General features: G+C 42.8%; 1 protein-coding gene across 3 annotated transcripts; it reads left to right on the top strand.

Moving 5' to 3' along the window:
* The first annotated feature begins 261 nt into the window (after nucleotides 1-261).
* MORN4 (MORN repeat containing 4) lies at nucleotides 262-9,891 on the top strand. Of its 3 annotated transcripts, none has more exons than XM_078861406.1 (5): nucleotides 262-351; nucleotides 2,362-2,463; nucleotides 2,781-2,895; nucleotides 6,933-7,042; nucleotides 7,996-9,891. In XM_078861406.1, the coding sequence occupies exons 2-5, from the start codon at nucleotides 2,397-2,399 to the stop codon at nucleotides 8,142-8,144; spliced, it is 441 nt and encodes a 146-aa protein (XP_078717532.1). In that variant the 5' UTR covers nucleotides 262-351; nucleotides 2,362-2,396; the 3' UTR covers nucleotides 8,145-9,891. The 3 variants fall into 3 exon arrangements, with proteins under 3 accessions (XP_078717532.1, XP_078717533.1, XP_078717531.1); XM_078861407.1 differs by having other exon boundaries at nucleotides 311-351; nucleotides 1,683-2,463; XM_078861405.1 differs by lacking the exon at nucleotides 262-351 and adding an exon at nucleotides 1,722-1,728.
* The last annotated feature ends 8,669 nt before the right edge of the window (nucleotides 9,892-18,560 follow it).

Raw genomic sequence — 18,560 nt, 5'->3', positions numbered from 1 at the left:
TGTGGAGAGGGGGGTGTGGGGAGAGGGGGGGCGTGGAGAGGGGGGGGTGGAGAGGGGGGGGGTGCGGAGAGGTGGGTGCGGAGAGGGGTGTGTGGAGAGGGGGGGAGACCTCTTTTAATTTGAGGTTCAAAAATCCTCGAATCTGGCACCTTGCTAAGCCGTGTTGTGCTCGGGGCAGGGACTGGGCGAGGTGGGTGGAGGGAGGTGGGTGGAGGGAGGAGGGGGCTGTGGGGGGGGAGGCCGTAGGGGGGGGGGAGGTTGCGCGGTGACGTCACCCGGAAGCGGCGAGAGCCACCGGGCGCTGTTGACAGCTGCACGAGAACGTAGGGGACTGGGCCCCTTCAATAAAAGGTGAGGAGCGCAAACCTCACCAATCTTCACTCCCCCCTCCTCCTACCCGCCCGTTTAAAATAATTAATTTCACTTATACAGCAATAAGTACAACATAAGCACGCGCCGCCGCGCAAACTAACGCAAGTCTTGGTTGTATTCCAGTCATTGTAATGGTCGTGGTTTTTTGCTGGTTGGTTGAGAATGATGTTTACCTGTTCCAAGTGCCGAGGCGTCGCTTGCCACGATCACGTCTCGGAGTCCACTGCTGGATGAAGGGCCTCGCGCCAAGCCGCCTTCGTCGCTCGTCATTTCGAAGCATGCGGATAGATTGTTGAGGTTAATATTGCTGCTGTGGATTTCCACATGATAAGCCACTTCGTTGAGCTATCATTTGTGGCCAGGTCGCTTCTGAAAAATAAGCTAATGGCTCAGCAGACCTTGCTTGGTGAGAAAAAATTGTTTTGTTTTATTTGTATATATATATTTTTAATGATTATTGTACCATTCCTATGCCTTCCATCTCTTGGGCTGCCACTCCGTCATTAGTCAGTGGCAGTGAGATGTCAATTTCCTTGCTTGGTATGCAGGAGGTCGTGGGTTCGACACCTACCTGGACGCCTGCTGTGTATTTGGAGTTTTCGTGTTCTCCCCGTGGTCACGTGACTTTTTATTCGGGTCCTCCGATTTTTGGCTGCCGTAATTTATAATGACATTTTTTGGGGTTAGATCGCGTAAGTATAAATGTGTCGTTGACCCGCCACCACTTGACAGGCAATTAGCAAGGTTTATGATGTAAGCAAAACGTGCCGATTAATTACTACTAATGTCCACCAGTGTGTTGGAATGTAAGTCCTCAACATTTAAAATTTGAGTACGACATTTCGCTGGTGATTACATCCAGCATCATCGGGCAATTTTGCCAGAATTGGCTGCGATAAACTTTCACACGATAGGTCACTTCGTTGAGCTATCATTTTTGGCCATGTAGCTTCTGGAAAAGAGCGGTATAGCTCAGTGGGCCTTGCCTGGTAAAATATATATTTTTGATAGTTTTAAATTAGACAATAGGCCACTGTCCCTTCTAGCCATGACGTGTTCTGCCCAAGTCCCATTTCCTAACAAATTGAATGGTACAATAAACCTTCACATTTTGTTGAGAACACGTGTTGTTCTCAGTTTGTCTCTCGGTGTAATTACAAGCATCCATCGTTCCACGCTTTGTGAACTTTACAGTTTCCGTTTCCTTTTTTGTTTTGTTCATGAACTTTTACTTATTAGCCAGATACGGGTTATCAAATTGAAGTGCAAAAGTAAAAATGTCGCTGTTTGCATCTACACTGTTTTACCAGATAGTAGCCCATCAAGAATAATCACGTAGTGGAAGTCAAGGAATGGGTGAGTCAGCTCCTGTGCAGGTGCTAGGTGAATTGTTGACATCGCAGATCCCTGAGAGATGGCGGCTTGGAGAGGCCTTCATCAGGAAGTGGATTCATTAGCCTTGGATGGTGTTTATCAGGCTCTTGCCAGAGAATTATGCTTAGTCAAAACTAATTTTGCTAATTTTCAATGTTCCATCTCCACAGCGGCTGTAATCTCGCGCACGTTCCCTACTTTGTTCCTGCCGTTTCATCACTGTATCCCTTAATTTCCTTAACAGTCAATGTAATGTCTCTAATTTGTGTTTGTACCACACTGTTGTTGATGGTGGGGCGGTTCATCACTGTCACACCTACAAACATCATTTGCTTTTGGTGGGCCCTCTGATAGCCATCTACCTGCCACCAAGTGTAAACTTCACCTACGACCCTTGCCCCTTGCGTGGCTGACCACTGCTTGTGTGTTCTTGCACTGACTTCCTGAGCTACACAGAGAACTTGCAAATGTATGAGAACGATGGTTTATTGGCTTGCTACTGGCTGGCAGAAGGTGTAACAGGGTGAGCTACAAACCATGTGCTTTTTTTTTGCTGATGGTGTGCCTTTGGCTTTTATGTCTGTGTGTGTGCTCATTCGTACACTTGGACTACAGCACTTTTGCACACAGCGTCCACGAAAGACGTGATCATGACGCTAATGAAGGGCTCCTTTACATATGCCACTGGGGAGGAATACCAAGGAGAATGGAAGGAAGGTAAGGCAGCATCTACCGTTAGGTCCATGGAGAGAGCACTTTTAACCAATACCCTTTAATCAGAAGGAAATACTGTACTTTTTTTTGCTAAAAACCAAAAAAAAATTCCACTGTACAAGGCTCGATTTTCATCAAAGTGGAAAGCTGATGGAGGACACGGGGTTGGAGGTCAAAAGGGCACCTCCGGCTTATAATGCATGCTTACAAATGCTGCACTCGATTACAATTTATATGATGCACTGGTCGGTGACGGGGCCTCACAACGGCCGAGGAAAGCCTGCAGCAGTGCTGTGTGTTGTTAATGTCTCTGCATACAGGGCGAAGGCACGGGCTCGGACAGCTGAGATTCACGGATGGCACACACTATCTGGGCCAGTTTGAGAATGGGCTGTTTAGTGGCTGTGGCGTTCTCGCCTTTCCCGACGGCTCCAGGTAATGCCATCACGAAGTGACCTGATCACCTGTCAAGGGTTTGTTTCCCCCTTTCATGATCCCATCTGGGCCAATTAAACCCAAATAAACCTAATAGCGTAAAAACGAAGTTTGCAGTACAGTAGTTTTCCTTTATACATCTAAATATATTGTGGCCACTTAAGGCAGTAGTGACACGTCGGCATGACCAATTTGGCCCCAATTTGTCATATACGTCAGAGTTGATTCTCATCACACAGATGGAGCTTATAAAGTATTGTACATTTTTTTAAATGAGTGATTGAGATGATATTAAAATTAATATATACTTTGGCATCCTACCCATCACAAGTGAGTATACTGGTAATTTTGTGATTTTTTTCTCCACATACGCTTTTCACGGTTGTGATAGCCATATGTATTACAGGCATAGCTTTTCTAATCTATGCTGTTAAATTCAAAATAATTGTGAAAAGTAATTTTTTTTTAAGAATTCTGCAATGCACTTCTCATCTGTAAATGAAATTGGCATGATATTACATGCTAGATTATACATTAATACCATTAATAAAGTGTAACACTGATTTGTCACTCAAAAGTAGGCAACACATTCTTAATTTTGTATGTGATGCAGAGGCTTGTTCTTGGAATGATGGAAGTGAAAAGCCAAAATGTATCTGAAAGAGAATCGGCACTAACAAGCCTGAAAAAATGATGAAAACTATATTTGAGAACTTGTCAAATTATTGAGGATAATAAAGCAAATGTAGCCAAGAAGTTTTATATTTCATGTGCTGCATTTCTGTTTTGATTATTTTGTCAATGACATAACTTTTACGGAAAAGGAACAAAATGCATTGGTCACAGTCTAAAGGTTAGAGTAACAGAATACTCATCACACATCATATTAAATATCATTGCTAAAAGTAGCTTAGGTCATCTAGCACAAGCCAGAAAAAACTGCCAGCCTGATGTATCACCCCATTATTTTATTCGTCATCGGATTTTTCAAAGGGACATGGCATGGATTGGTGTGGATGGTTGATGAGCAAACACTATTTGGGTTGCATTTAATGTGTGTGAAAAGAAGGTCCTTAGCAGGCTGCAAATCTTTTCTGTTGTAACCTCCGTGCCTTCATTTCCAACTGTTGCCACACCATGGGAGCCAACAGATTTGCAGATATTGCAACACAAAGCCTAATTTGTTTTGCTTAATTGCAACGAAAAGAAAAATGAATGCTTCTGTTGTGTCCTCATATGATTTTTTGTAACAATGTGGCACTTGATGGTATTAATTAACCTAAAAGTACACAATAACAGAATGTACAAACGTTATCATTGTTTTCAAATATGTATCTTTTGGGTTCATCGATGCATTTTGTGGAGCATTCTGTGATTTTAGTTTTAGAACAATCCACATATTAAGTAGAATTACGTTTTTCTTAACCGCACATGTTGGAAGCTTTTCATGGCAGAAAAACTTTAGTTAAAATTAAAACTGAGCAATGTTGTCAGCATTGATTATAATTAAGGCCGTCACTGTAGTTTGTTTTGAAATACATCGGTTTTGAGAACTCTTCCGATATGAATAACAATGTAGACGTTTGACCTTAAATTCATGAGCAAAGAATAACTTTTGAATCCCGAATATGTGCAAATGTTGCTGCTGGCAATTAAGATGGCAAAGGACATCAAATTGCAGCTAAATTAGAATTTAAATAAAATGTTATCCTTGCTGCAATTGTTTGACCAAAAGGCAAGGAGGTGTAATGTTTCTATTTTGCATGTAATCACGTTTGACAGGTTCTCGCGCTTGAAGGTTGTAACGAGTTCTGACGTTTGAAACATGCGAGCGGACAGCAGTTAATATCACCGCGCTGCCAGTGGGAGTGGGCGGAATTTAGCTGTGATGGCCGCTCCACGCCGATTGTTTTGCTGGCCTCGCCTAATAAATGTCAGAATTAGCATCGCCAGGCCCTCCGCTAGCCCCTGTCAGTGCCGATGAGTGTGGATTTGCGAGTGACGGACTCGATTTGAAACGGATGAACATCATGATGCTGTGGAAAATTTGGATTGCGCATTCATTTGCAAACCTGAAAAACAAGCCCTCTGAATATATATATTTTTTAAAGAAAATGGAGCCGAACAAACTTGGTGAAAAAATAATACGTTCACCGAATACAATTTTGGACGTCATTGAGACAGCAATATAAATACAATATAATATCACCGGATCTGCCCCATTCAAAATTTGTTTACAGCAAGGCTGTACATTTCCAGTGTTTCAACTTTCACTGTACACAAAATTGAAAAATAAGCCGTGAGATATTAGATTTCAAAAATGACATCTTTTGACCTTCAAATACAAATTGTATCCTATGCAGCCATGTATTCTTTCCACTGCCAGATTATTCACTAATGGAAGACCATTGTATGGTACCCACTGCAAGAGTTAAACACATTATTATCCAAAGCAAATGACAGCAGTAAAATTAAAAAAAAAATCCTACTGTAGGCTAAAACATCTCTCAGCTAACCCCCAAATGCCAGTGAAGTAAGGAATATTGTTACGAGTGCATAGGTGCTGTAATGTGAAGTGAATATTTCAAAGCAAAATGTGGGTTGTCTAATGTAAAAATATAGTAGGTCTGGGTCATACCATGCAGCTCGCGAACCTGCTATTGATTTAGGAGCAATAAGAGCAGTCGTCACTATGGTAACGCCTAGGCCTGTAACAATATAGGATAATACACGCGGAGGGTAATTGCATTAGTCTCCATGGTAACAGCGGGATTATGTGACCCTTGAGGACAGTGATTGTGTGCGATAGGTTTGGATGGCGAATAAGACGCAGGGCTAATTACACTGTGTGTGCACAAGGGCTGCACATTTGTGTGTGAAACTGCAAATGTACATATCGGTCCGTCCCTCCTTTTATTCAGATGTGTATACAGCACACGTTTTACTGTTGCGGCGAGCAGGCGCACACATGCGCGAAACCCGTCGTTGATAAGCAGCGTTGTGCATAATTCGTTTTTGTTTTTGTGAGCTCGTGTTATCAGTTTGCTTTAACAAATGTCTACTGTATGCGACTAATATTACTCGTGTGGATCCTCTGCCGAGTGCGTCTATGATGTCCATCTCTGTGTTTTGCATGAAGTCTGTACCTGCGCCAGTCCACAAGCATCTTATTGCGTGGTGCATTTTTTTTACGTTATGCAAAGTGCGCTTTGTTCAAAAATGAAGCCAAAATGAATAGGCCTACTGTTAAAATGTAGCATCTTCCAAGGCCAATGGAAACATGCGTTGGTTTTATATGTGGACCAATAGAACACAATAAAAGCACATTCTTTTGCTTTATTACTGGCCATAAGCTATCCTATTTCAGGAACCCCAAGACTTACGAATGCCATTTTACAGATATACCAAATTATTGCCCCTTAAAACCGAACCTAAATACAGAATTTAACGTGTTGTTTCGATGCTCTGTGTCATAGTGGCTGTGTGGCTCAGAGGTAGTTTCTCTCCCCCTGAGTTTCCATGATTTTAAGATTTTATCCCCATCTCGACATTTGCTATTGTCCAGGGCACGTCACATCCAAGAAAGTATGACATCCTTCCCAGGGGATGCTAAGCTTGATATCCTGTCCGCTTTTGGATTTGTAACATCCCATAACAATTTTAGTAAAAAAAAAAGCCATTTTATAGCAGCGTCATCTGCAAATTGACTACGGACACCAAGGAATAGTTTATATCCCTCTTGTGTATAATACTGTTAAGAAATTACATGAATTTGTTATCTACAGTTGGGCCCAGTAAACACTGGGCAACGCACAGAATACAGAAGGTGGTCCTGTGGCCGCAGGTGCACTTCTCATAGTTCTTGTTTGAAAAACTTGTCTCCAAACTTGCTTCCAAGTTTTTCAAACAAAATTTACTCAGTGACATTAATGGATACACAAATACACCCGTCCATATTGATTGTTGTACTTCAACAATCACGCATTGCTTTTTTGTTGACCCATCCAATTTGTCTTGGTAATCTCATCTGTTTACAGATTTGAAGGCGAGTTTTCTCAAGGAAAGTTTCATGGCGTTGGTGTGTTCTCAAGATCCGATGGGATGATGTTTGAAGGAGAGTTTAAGAACGGCCACGTGGAGGGATATGGTAAGGGGTGGCCCTTCGTGGATTTCCACCACTCGTAGAAGCTTACTGCTGAGTTTTACTTCATCTCCTCTTGGATTTCCAAGAATGTTGTGTCTGGTGTGTGCAAAGCTCATGGAAAAAACCCCAACAATTACATGCGCTCGTGCACTTGCAAGCACATATTACAACTTAACAAAGTTCAAGTTACACACACATCAAAATGGGTTTTTTTTCCAATAAGTTTTTACAAGGAGTGAAATTTTATAAAGTCAATATGTTGCTCACTTGAGTTCACACACTAGGCCCTCTGGTGGAACATGAGATTTGAGATGTTTCAGTCTGATGTGACCGAACGCGGAGCGTCTGATCCCTGTCAGTGCCCATCATGCTGTAACATTTCCCAGGGCGCTAAACAAAAAAAAAAATCTCCTCGCCAAGACGAACCACGCCAAATGACCCTGTGACGTATTGCAGGTGACAGGCAGATATGCCACCCGAAAAAGGACTCTGAAATTGGGTGCGACAGAGCAAGCAAGCAGTCTGGCTCTCCACACTGCGCGCACACCCCTACATCTCTCGACTATGCTAATAAGGGCCTCAGGACTCACTTTAAAGTCTTGAAAAAGAGCATTTGATTGGGAAAAAACAACAGGCAAAATAAATCAACTGTTCATGTGTGTCATCTTTAGCATAAATGTTCCGGATGTATAGCTAGCAATGCAGTGCGTAAAAAAATGAAAGCATCATAAGCATTCTGTAACACAAACATGGCCCATTAAACATTTAAGTCTATAGAAATGGGGTTCTCTGCAGGGAATCTTGAGTGATGTCCAGCTTTTTCCCCTCTTTTCTGCTTAAGTATTGCATTTTCGATGGAGTCTAAACAAATTGCTGTGTTGTTGTGAATGGTGGAAATTGCAATACTTATTTTAAAAAGCAGTTTGACCACTTAATAATGTCTCTTTTTCGAACAGGTTTGCTGACCTTCCCAGACGGTTCCAATGGCTTGCCGCGGAACGAAGGTATTTTTGAGAACAATAAGTTGTCCAAGCGTGAGAAGTGTGGGGCCATTGTCCAGAGAGCTCAGGCTGCAGCAAAGACAGCCCGTGGCCTTTCTGTGTGAATACGCTAAATTCCCATGTGATCAGGTTTTTCGCCCAAAACTAGGACATTTGGCGTTCTTTAGAAGTGGACGCAGATGTGAGAAGAATGTTAGATTACGTCTATAATCTCAGAGCGATTGATTTTCTTTGCAATGTGGAGAAAAATATATTATCATTTCATAAAATGTACCATGTTGTGGCTCATAGTTTTATTTTAATTATTTTTATTTAAATCTATTCACTGTTCAATGAAATGCTCTGGATCACACACCTGTCAATGGCATTTTGAAAAACATAGCCTGACCTATTTTTATTCAAATTGCGGTATGATTAAAATAAATTCCACATAAAAATCTGAATTTAATATGCCGCAGATGTATTATATACACTTTCGAAGAAGAAAAAAATCCCCAATACATTTCAATAACTGAAGTATAATTATAAAGCTCTGAAACATGAAGATAAAACCAAGCACAGTACATCTGTGTTGTTACAATAAAAAGTATTGGCTAAACTGTAAAAAAATATATCATTTTTTGTTTTAATTTCCTCTCTAGATCAAGTATGGCTTAGAAAATTAGTTACAGATGGAAGTGTGATATTTTTATATTGTCCTTTGTTGGATAGTGGATAAGGGGTGGGCATTTGTCATGATGATAACCGCTCAAGTGATTTATATAAAAATATCAGTCTATGCATGGGTATTGTGTATATAAATCTGCAAGGGCACAGATGTATTTAAACATTTTACCGTGATCCAACGTAAGATGTGTAAAATGTCCTATTCTTGAAGGCATAACATTTCCTGTTCTTCACAAAGGCTAAAAATCAAATGGACTGTGCTTTTTTGAATGTGCCTTTGCAGATTTTCAGTTGACCCTTACCAGCACGTTACTTTTCTGTCCGGTTGGTATGCATGCTGAAAGGACTCCTTATGTTTACCTTTGTGCTGCATTCGCCCATTTTTTTCTTCTGGCAATAAGACGCCCTCTTGTGTATTTATTACAGATTTGCATTTTTTATACTTAGAAAAAGGTACCGGTTTTGGCTGTGAAAATGATTGCACTCGCTTTGTAGAACATTGGTTTTTCTGATAAACATTTGCCATGCTTCTGCTGGAAAATTGTTGTCGAATTAAACCAATTAGTACGAATTCCAAACAATATGCACTCGCACCTGCATGCAAAGCACCAAACGAAGCCTGTCTGCTATGGAAAACAGCTCATTAAGTAGTCATGTGTGTTGAGTAAGAGTTTTATCACTGTATATGTATCGGTCCTCGACTTTTTCATTTACCTTATTCACGTTTTATTTTCAGTGTAACTTACATTATTGTGTCATTTATAAATGTGTTTGCAATAAACGGTTTGGATTCATACATTGAAATTCATGAACAATTACATCCTTCTTGGAGTTTCTTACAGGGATATGTACATGTAAAGAGGCCCCCTTTTTCACTCCACCGCTGGATGAGGGTATCTTGGGAACCCGGGGCTATTTGACCATACTTCACGTTGGTCGGTTGGGGGCTGCTAGCTCAAATGTCATGCAGGGATATACACAGACGCAATCCCAGATGAAGGCTTTAGCGAGACCCCCACACAGCATCTAAACCCAGTCTGATCACTTGATTAAAGATTGATTGAGCGAATTGTGTGCACACCATGTCACGGCCAATTTATAGACTAAATCATGCGTTAACGGCGTGTCTGAGAGCATTGTGGATGCGTTCTGGTGTTAAGTCAACTAATTCACTTATTTAACACACATAGGATACACCGTATCTCTTCCGTCGCTTATTTTTTTGTAATTACATTAGTCTTTTCTCCAACCTGTCATAATATACTTTTAGAAAAGGCGGATTGTTTTACTGTAGCAATCTCTGCCAGTCAGTTGTATTTCCCGTGTACGTGTGTACCGTTAGCACTCTCCTTGGACGAGTCTTTCACGCTTTTTTGTTTGAATATGTGCACAGAATAGCACGTTTTACTCTTCGGCAAAATATCACGTGCAGATATTCAGCGGCTCTTACACTTTCAAGCCGAATACAGAGGTAATGTTTTAATCGATGATTTTAATAAACTGGCACGTCTCTCCCCATCTGTTTTCCGTCGCCCTTTGTCTCTCCGTCTATTATTTCGCCCTCGACATCCGATTCCACCTGTGTCTCTTTGTTTCTCCTTCTATGTCCCCCCTCTGTTACCACCTGTCTTTCCCACTGCCTCTTGCTTCCTCTCTGTGCCCCCCCCTCCCCCATCTACTTTTCTGTCTTTCCTGTATCTCAATCTATGTTTGCGTCTGCATAATCCGTCTGTCAGCGTACCCACTGCCTCGTCTCTAACTACCGTTTGTGCTCGAGGTGGCGGTTGTTGTGGAAAGCTCCTGTCGACTTCTCATTTCCTCCCGTCCCCACCACCTTTGGCGCAGTGCTCAAAATCCAGTTATGGATTCAACTGAATACGAATACACACAAAGTGCTTCTCGCCACAAATCAGCCACGAATGAACCACAATTCCGTGCTGGTCTCGTCAAGGAGCATAAACCATCAGGCGAATTCCGGTCATCCTCGCAGCAGTGGCTTTTGGATAGCCATCGAACAAAGGCGGTGGTCACTGCATCGCGCACTTTCAGATGAACTTCTGCCGACGTTTGAAACGCTCTTCTTTCCGATACTCGGAAGCCACTGGAGCTGTGCACTTTAAAATATAGATTGAAAAATAATTTCTTAGGAACCGCTTTTTGTTCAGTTTGTCCTTCCCGCGCACCTCCGATTAGCACGGTTGGCTACATACGGTGCGAAAGAAGTTCAACAATTACATGCAGCAGTTAGGAGAAAACCCATTCAATCGGAAGGCAGAGCGAATATTCAATGCACAAATACCAAATTTGAGTCGCTTTAGGCGCGTAAGGGGATCCGTTTTAACGCGTGTATGCCTGGGGCTACGCTGACACATATAGTGGAGACTGCAAAAATAATTGGCTTACGACTGACTCAAAGGACCCTAAGCGCACAGAGAAATCCCACCTGGATGGGTATAACACGTCAGCTTAATGCATTTTTTTCTCACATTGAATTTAACTGAATCGCCCATGTTGATTTTTTTAGATAGATATATATGTGTGGCGACCGTTTTGAGAACAATTCAATTCACAGCGATTAGAGGTGTTTTTTGGATTCCACACGGCGCTCTCGTGACGAAATTAATGTACAAAATCACGGCGCATAAATGTGACCACTAGACGGAGCCCTCGCACCGCGCCACGTTGAGCACGCGGTCCCCCCCCCCCCGGTACACACACCACTTCATCGGCACGCAGTTGTCGAAGACGATTACATCTCGCACGAGGGCCACATGGGGTTGCAATTAACGGGTTAAGCCCAACAAACACAAAGCGAGTCGCCGCTGCACTTGAATCGCACGAAGGTGAATCGTTTTTTTTGGGGTACAATTTTCAACACCGAAGAGCCCGGCTTCGGTTGCAGGCAATAATGAGTGGGGTTGTTTCTCATTAAGGCCACAGTCGAACACGTGCCGATAAATGCTGGAGGTCACATCCCACTTACCCTTGTGCGTAGCAATTTTGAACTGTCGCGCAGATATATGTCACCAAAACGCACATGTATATATGTCCCATGGTATTTTGATTTAAATTACCTTGCAGCAGGTCCTTCCCATAAAATTAGATGTATGTCAAGAACACCCAAAGTCCATGCTGGCACGTGCCCGCGTTTGTGAATCCGAGGCTCTCGATGCAGGCGTTGGGTGTAGCGGGAGCGATCGAGTGTGCAGGCGGTGCAACTGCACCGTAGGGGCCCACATACGCTCGGGGCGTTACGAAGAGGGGGCTGGAAATTGTTCTGGGGAGAACCCCGTTTAATTCCCTGCACCAGGTCCATGCCAACCACGGTCTCTCATCATCTCTCCACCTCTATGTCCATAGTCCATGTGGGTCCAGGCCAGAGATTTTACTTGTAGGTGCAATATGAGGTTGGCAATAACTTTATTGGTTTACAATTTCATTAGGTGGCCGACAGCAATGAATTGAGGGATACACATCGGAAATCTGTAGGTTAGAAAATAATCCACTCGTGTTAGCCGCATAAATACACCAGTGCAACTCAAAGTTTGCGACCTTAAGTGGTATCAATTTTAGCTTTGATCCATGGACTACCCACTATCTATCTCCACTCTCTCCCCAATGCCACCATAACTTTCATCCACGGCCAACGTCAAACCCAGCCGTAACAACAGCGCGGTGAGATGGATACGGGAAGACAATGAGAGAGGGAACAGGAATAATTCCAACAATCAACCCCCGACTAACGGCGCTTATCTTTCTTTCGAGACCGATCAGGGAAAATGCCATACACGCGCGCAACGAGAAATTGTTGCTCTCTCAGGCTCGTGTGTGTGTGTGCGCGCGCGCGCGCAAGTAAGTCGCCTGCCGCGTGAAGTTGTACTCAACATTGTGGAGACGCGGCTTGCTTAATTACATAATCCGATCAAGTGAGATAATGAGACAGCATCATCTCGTCGCAGAGACAGCGTCGCCACACGCGCAGTCCCCACCCACCCCACCCCCTCTTTTAACCAGTTAAATCATGATACCAATAGTAATGCTCAGCCGTTTGTTAATCCACTGCTGGATGTTGTATGTTTGTGCGCTGAACTTCTTTTGCACCGTACGTAGCCAACGGTGCTAGTCGGAGGTGCGTGGGAAGGACAAGAAACGAAACGAAAAGCAGTGATAACGAAATTAGTTTTAAATCTCGATTTAAAATTACATAGCTCCAGTGGCTTCCTAACATCGGAAGAGCGTTCCAGACGGCCACGGAAGCGCATCTGAAAGCGTGCGATGCGGTGACCGTCTTTGTTCGATGGCTAGCCAAAAGCCGCTGCTGGGAGAATAACGTGAGTTGGCGTGATGATGTGTGCTCATTGACGAGATCAGCACGATGGTGTTGTGGTTCATTTGTGGCACGCAGATTGTGTGTAACGAGGGCGACCTTATAATGGTTGTGGTTGATTCTTCATCACGACGTAGCTCGGAGCGAGTTGATGAGTCCAGGATCAAGTCAAATGTGTTTCCAGTATCTGTAGTGGACTGCTTGTTTACCAAGAAAAGCCTCACCGAGCCTTAACTATTTTTTTCAGGAGGGTCCTGCCAAGTTTTAGCAGTAGGGGGCGATGTTGCTGTTGCGTGTAATCCCAATTGAGTGATGTTCAGCATTTGAATGTTTGGCCAATACCAGTTCCATTTATATTATCTATAGGAGGAAACGAGAGAACCCGGAGGAAATCCATGCTCACCAGGGGGAGAGAACTCCACACAGAAAGGCGGCCGAGTCGGGAATCGAAGGCAGTATATTCTCACTGTGAGGCACGAATGTTCCCACTGCACCACACTGCCGCCAAAAATCACTCGCCAGTGATGTTAGCCGTGGCCGGAAAACGAACCCAGGTGTTCAGGTTCGTACAGTACTTCAAAGTGGGCGAACCATTGGTCGCACTGATAATTTCTCCCGAAGCGTGTTGAGAGATCTTATTCCTTCATGTTTTCGTATTTTACTTATTGTTTTGTTTTCTATGCGTCCGAGAGGGCATCCGTTGGGGAGATGGAGCGATGAGGTCAAGTCATGTGTAGGATTATTAGATCATAGGATCGCTAGGGATGGTGGCATCTTGCTGATGCCTTTATCCAGCAGTGGATTGTTCATGGCTGTTGATATCCTGTGCCTGTATGTCGTTGTTATGGAGCATTGCATTGTTATTTTTTGGCTATTCTCGTTTCTAAATCTGGATTTCCATTTAAAAAACACGACCTTTAGACTCAGCGGGCTCTTTTGGTTACAAATAAGGGATTGAATGATTAAAAAAAGTCAATTGCGGTAAAGACTCTTTCTCAGGGAGACCTGTAACAAAATTCCTCATTCCATCAACACCAAAGCCTCCCCAGACAATATAGAGACCTTGGGCTCATAATGTTGAAATTCCAAGCAGTAATTGTCAATGTGTCAAAAGATGTGTTGCTCTTCAGGGACACTTGGAGTACATGTAGCACAAATCTAATGCCGAATTTTAATTCAAAAACGACTTTGCAGTTCAGTGCAGTGCAATATTTGAAGTGGTTAAGAGCCAGAGATGATTAATGTTTTCAATGAATGTCTATGCCTCTATTTCCCCAATCCAACTTTCGCAAAGAAAACATTTCCCCTCAACATAATGTATTTGGTTACTCCATTCAATCTTAGCGTAGCTTGTACCATTATTGGAAACTGCTTTTACTATTTCTAAATACATTTATTTTGGATTTTATTTACCAACACTTAGATGACTGTATATTTTTTACGGACTAATATGTATACAAATTCTAGACATGATGCCATCTCAGACAAGCTGGTGGCAGGTTGTTAGAACAAACAAAAGGAAATGTACACGACACATTGAATGAACGACTTAATAAAGAAGTCAGCAAGTTGGACTCAAGATAAATACTGGATAGTATTCCCAAAGCAAACGTCGTGTACAGCTGTTTTGTTCAGCAAGTGAAGATGTATGCATGTTGAACTTCTTTCGCGCCGTACGTAGCTGACCGTGCTAATCGGAGGTGCGGAAAAATATATACGTTGGAGGGATACAATTAAACAAAACACATTGGAGCATGCATACCTAGGGATATTGAAAGGTAATACCTAGGGTTATTGAAGGTAGACTGGGATCAACATGATGAAATAAAGTGGACAAGAGTACATTGGAAGAGTACTTTTGGAAAATGTAAATGCAACATACCAATGTGTCTACTGCAGAACGTTTTAAATCGGTGTTCTTTACCTGTTACGACATGGATCAGAAACACGGACATAGACAAAAGAAAATAGAACGCAGTATTTAAATTGAACAAAGAAGCAGGGGGAGATGCATGCTTAGAATTTCACTGAGAGAGAAAAAAACCCTGGTGGATCGGGTAACAATTTAAATAAATCGTGTTGACTGATGAAAAGTAGCGGAGTTTTTGGGAAGGGCACTTTGCTAAGAGGGATGATGGCCAGCGGTCGAGATTAACAAAGGAGTGGCAGCCAAAGAAGGTAACAACACCAGAGAGGTCACACTCATTACACACAAAGTACTTGCCACAAATGAATCACAATACCTTGCTGATCTCAAGGAACATAAACCATCACGTGATCTCCAGTCATCCTCATCAGCGGTTTTTGCATAGCCATCGAACAAAGACGGCCACTGCATCGCGCGCGTTCAGATGCGCTTCTGCGGCCGTCTGGAATGTTCTTCCTTTCGATATTAGGAAGCCGCTGGAAATATACACTTTTAAATCTCGATTGAAAACTAATTTCTTTCGAACTGCTTTTTTATGTTTCGATTCCATCATTGGAACCTCATTTGCCAGTAGCAAAATATGATAATTGGTTTTTTACCCTTTTATCTGGCAACAATACTGACACCTTTTTTTTACAAGGAGTCATTCATTTCATTCCGACTGCAAGTATTGTGGTCAATGCAAACATGACTCCTTGTAAAAAAAGGTGTCAGTTTTGTTGCCAGATAAAAGGGAAAAAAAACAATTATCATGTTTCGTTGTTGTCTTTCCCCCCGCACCTCCGATTATCACGATTGGCTACGTCGTGCGAAAGAAGTTCAACATACACACAGCGAGCATCTGCCGCAGAGACGGGAGCGGCGAAGTCAGCTCGAATTATTGCATCACGGTACAATGAGAGATGGTGACAAGCTTGGGGGGAGTTCTTCATGGAGGGGTGGATGGATCGTGGCTAGTGATTGATGATTATGTCATGCTAGCGAGGGGTTGCAGTTCCATAAGGCGAGCGGAGATAGCCATATTTACCAATGCCTTAAAAAACAATTTTATTGTGTACATTTTTATTAAAGAAGACTTGAAACAACCGCTGGGTACATTGAATACAATTTTACATCGCAAGCGACAGACACAAATTTGTGATCACTCCAGATGCGCTCAAATTAAACCAACCGACGTTCGCCTTCCAGATTGTTACAACTAATCCCCCAAGAAAACAAGCATTTGTTGCTATACAGTATTGTTAATATTACATTTTATATAGTTTGTTCTTTTTTTAATATAGCATTGTAATTATGTAGAAAAAAAGAGAAAAATAACGCATAACAACCGCTATCATACAACTCCACGTCGGTATACATTACACACTACATCATGTGTTACTTTCAGTGAGATCTAAACGGCGCAATTTCTGGTTTGTAAACCGCAGCAACTTATTGAGGCCAGGTTTTTCGAATGTGTGTGTGTTCGTATTTATTTATTATTTTCGCCCCCCCTCCTCTCCCCATCGCTCTGCTACCCACCCAGCCTATAACAGCTCTAAATGACTTCCACTGATCTGGCTTGAAAGCACAGCACGGGCAAAGTTGTTAACACAGCGGGCAGACACGTGCATCGAGCCACCGTCAGAGCCACTCAAAACCAGTGGAAGCCACGCGGGCGGGCACATTTATCAATCGGCAAAATGTACGGTCACATGTGGCCCACGTGGCGTGTAGGCGGCAGGGGTGTCCCGTGGGACCCACGTAGTCTTAGGTGGCAGGGGAATGCATTTTGCCGAGAGTCGATTTTTAGGTTAAACATTTTTTTTACTCCTCTCATGCATCGTGTTCACTGTGGTGGACCGACTGCTGCAAATTATATGACAGGTATGAAATTATATTGATTTTTTTTCTCAAACAAATTCTGTGGGTGTTTCTTCTGACTCCAAATGTCGCATTAACATCACAGATAATTGGATTTTTTTCTCTGCCACAAATTATGTATGTGAAAGTGTTAAATTCGCGACGTAGCAGCGTATCAGCCAACAGAGGCATGAATTGTACACACAATGTATTTACACTGTATGTACAGGGACATGGAATAATGTTGTTAACATATGCATTTTATTCTATGTCTGTTGATGTGTATGTTGTTTAGCGTTGCACGCTCGTATGCAATGGCTGAGGTCCACAATTGTTGGGTCCAATACGGGTCTCTACAAATTCTAAAACCACCGTTTTAGTAAGATGCCTTGCCATATTTTGAATCTTAAGTTAGTCGGCCAAATCCCTCTCTTCATGAACAGGCCAAAACGCATTGCTTTGGCAATTTGCCTCATTGGTAATTGAGGCTTAGGTACTTGTTTTAGAAAATCTGGCAAAATGTACATTTGTCAACATGGGAATCTGGATCCCAATGTAGATGTATTTGTCGTTATTGTTTATAATAAGAATGTAACCTAATCGCGCCAACTGGAGTTGCTGGAAATGTTGTTGCATATGGTGCCTCTGCACGTCACTCCCACACGTGGTACGTGCACCTTCATCAGTGGCAGCAGAACAAAGTGCACATATCCACACTCGGCCAGCTTTCTTGGGTCGTCTCAATTCCCACGATGACATTTTATACCACCGTTCTTCCTTCTACTGGAACAAAAGAAAAACGTGGCCATCGATGTATGCATGTATATACTGTATGGGACAGAGAGCACATTCCTCCCTCTGGTTTATTTGCACCCTGATAATTCGCCCAGCGTGGAAGAGTTAGGTCTAAATACCGTCTGGAGGAGCTATATGGCAGAGGTGTGGACTCGAGTCATGTGACTTGGACTCGAGTCAGACTCGAGTCATGAATTTGATGACTTGCGACTCGACTTGGACTTGCATAACAATGACTTTGTCCCACCTATGAGATGTGGACTCGAGTCATGTGACTTGGACTCGAGTCAGACTCGAGTCATGAATTTGATGACTTGCGACTCGACTTGGACTTGCATAACAATGACTTTGTCCCACCTCTGCTATATGGAGTTACGGCTAGTTGAGGACCTTCCCGCCTCATCAGCAGCGGCATGAGCAAGCAACTGTAAGGGTGCACCTTTACCTTTTGAATTCCCCTACCCGGACAATATGCCAAAGGCATTGGAACATTTCCTATAGCAGTCGTTACTCTGGACGGCTACAACACTGGGTGCTTCTTGTGTCTCTCCTCTCAAAGCACAAGGTGCTGGGAAGCTTAATTGGGGGTTTTCTCCTAACTTCATCGCTGAAGGTCCTATGACATTAATTCATTCATTAAATAACGTATATCTATTTTGACCATGGTTCGTTAAGCTGCACTTCCAGAGTACCCTTATAATTTTCGTGAATATTCCCATGGGTTGACGTGGGTAAAGTGGACTTGGCCACAGTAAAATCAAGTGCTGAATGGGGTTGTTATTTGCGATCCTTTACCCTGATAAATCACAAACCCTGCTAATTTCAGAGGCGTTCGTTGGCCCCCAATTCTCAGAAGCGTTCTGCGCTCTTGTATAGAATCAACCACTTGCGTTCACTTAAACAGCTCGATCTTTACGTCGGGGTTGAAAGAAATGAAAATTCTGTGCTTGGTTTAATAAATGT

This window comes from Lampetra fluviatilis, chromosome 12 (assembly GCF_964198595.1).
Source record: "Lampetra fluviatilis chromosome 12, kcLamFluv1.1, whole genome shotgun sequence".
NCBI lineage: Eukaryota > Metazoa > Chordata > Hyperoartia > Petromyzontiformes > Petromyzontidae > Lampetra > Lampetra fluviatilis.
The sequence above is the reverse complement of the archived record's forward strand: the minus strand, read 5'-3'. Positions and strand labels throughout refer to the sequence as shown.

Excerpts from the sequence above, each read along its gene's own strand:
- MORN4 (XM_078861405.1), top strand. Across the intron at positions 2,896-6,932 it reads GCCTTTCCCGACGGCTCCAG|ATTTGAAGGCGAGTTTTCTC; the intron begins GTAATGCCATCA and ends ATCTGTTTACAG. Across the intron at positions 7,043-7,995 it reads CGGCCACGTGGAGGGATATG|GTTTGCTGACCTTCCCAGAC; the intron begins GTAAGGGGTGGC and ends TTTTTCGAACAG.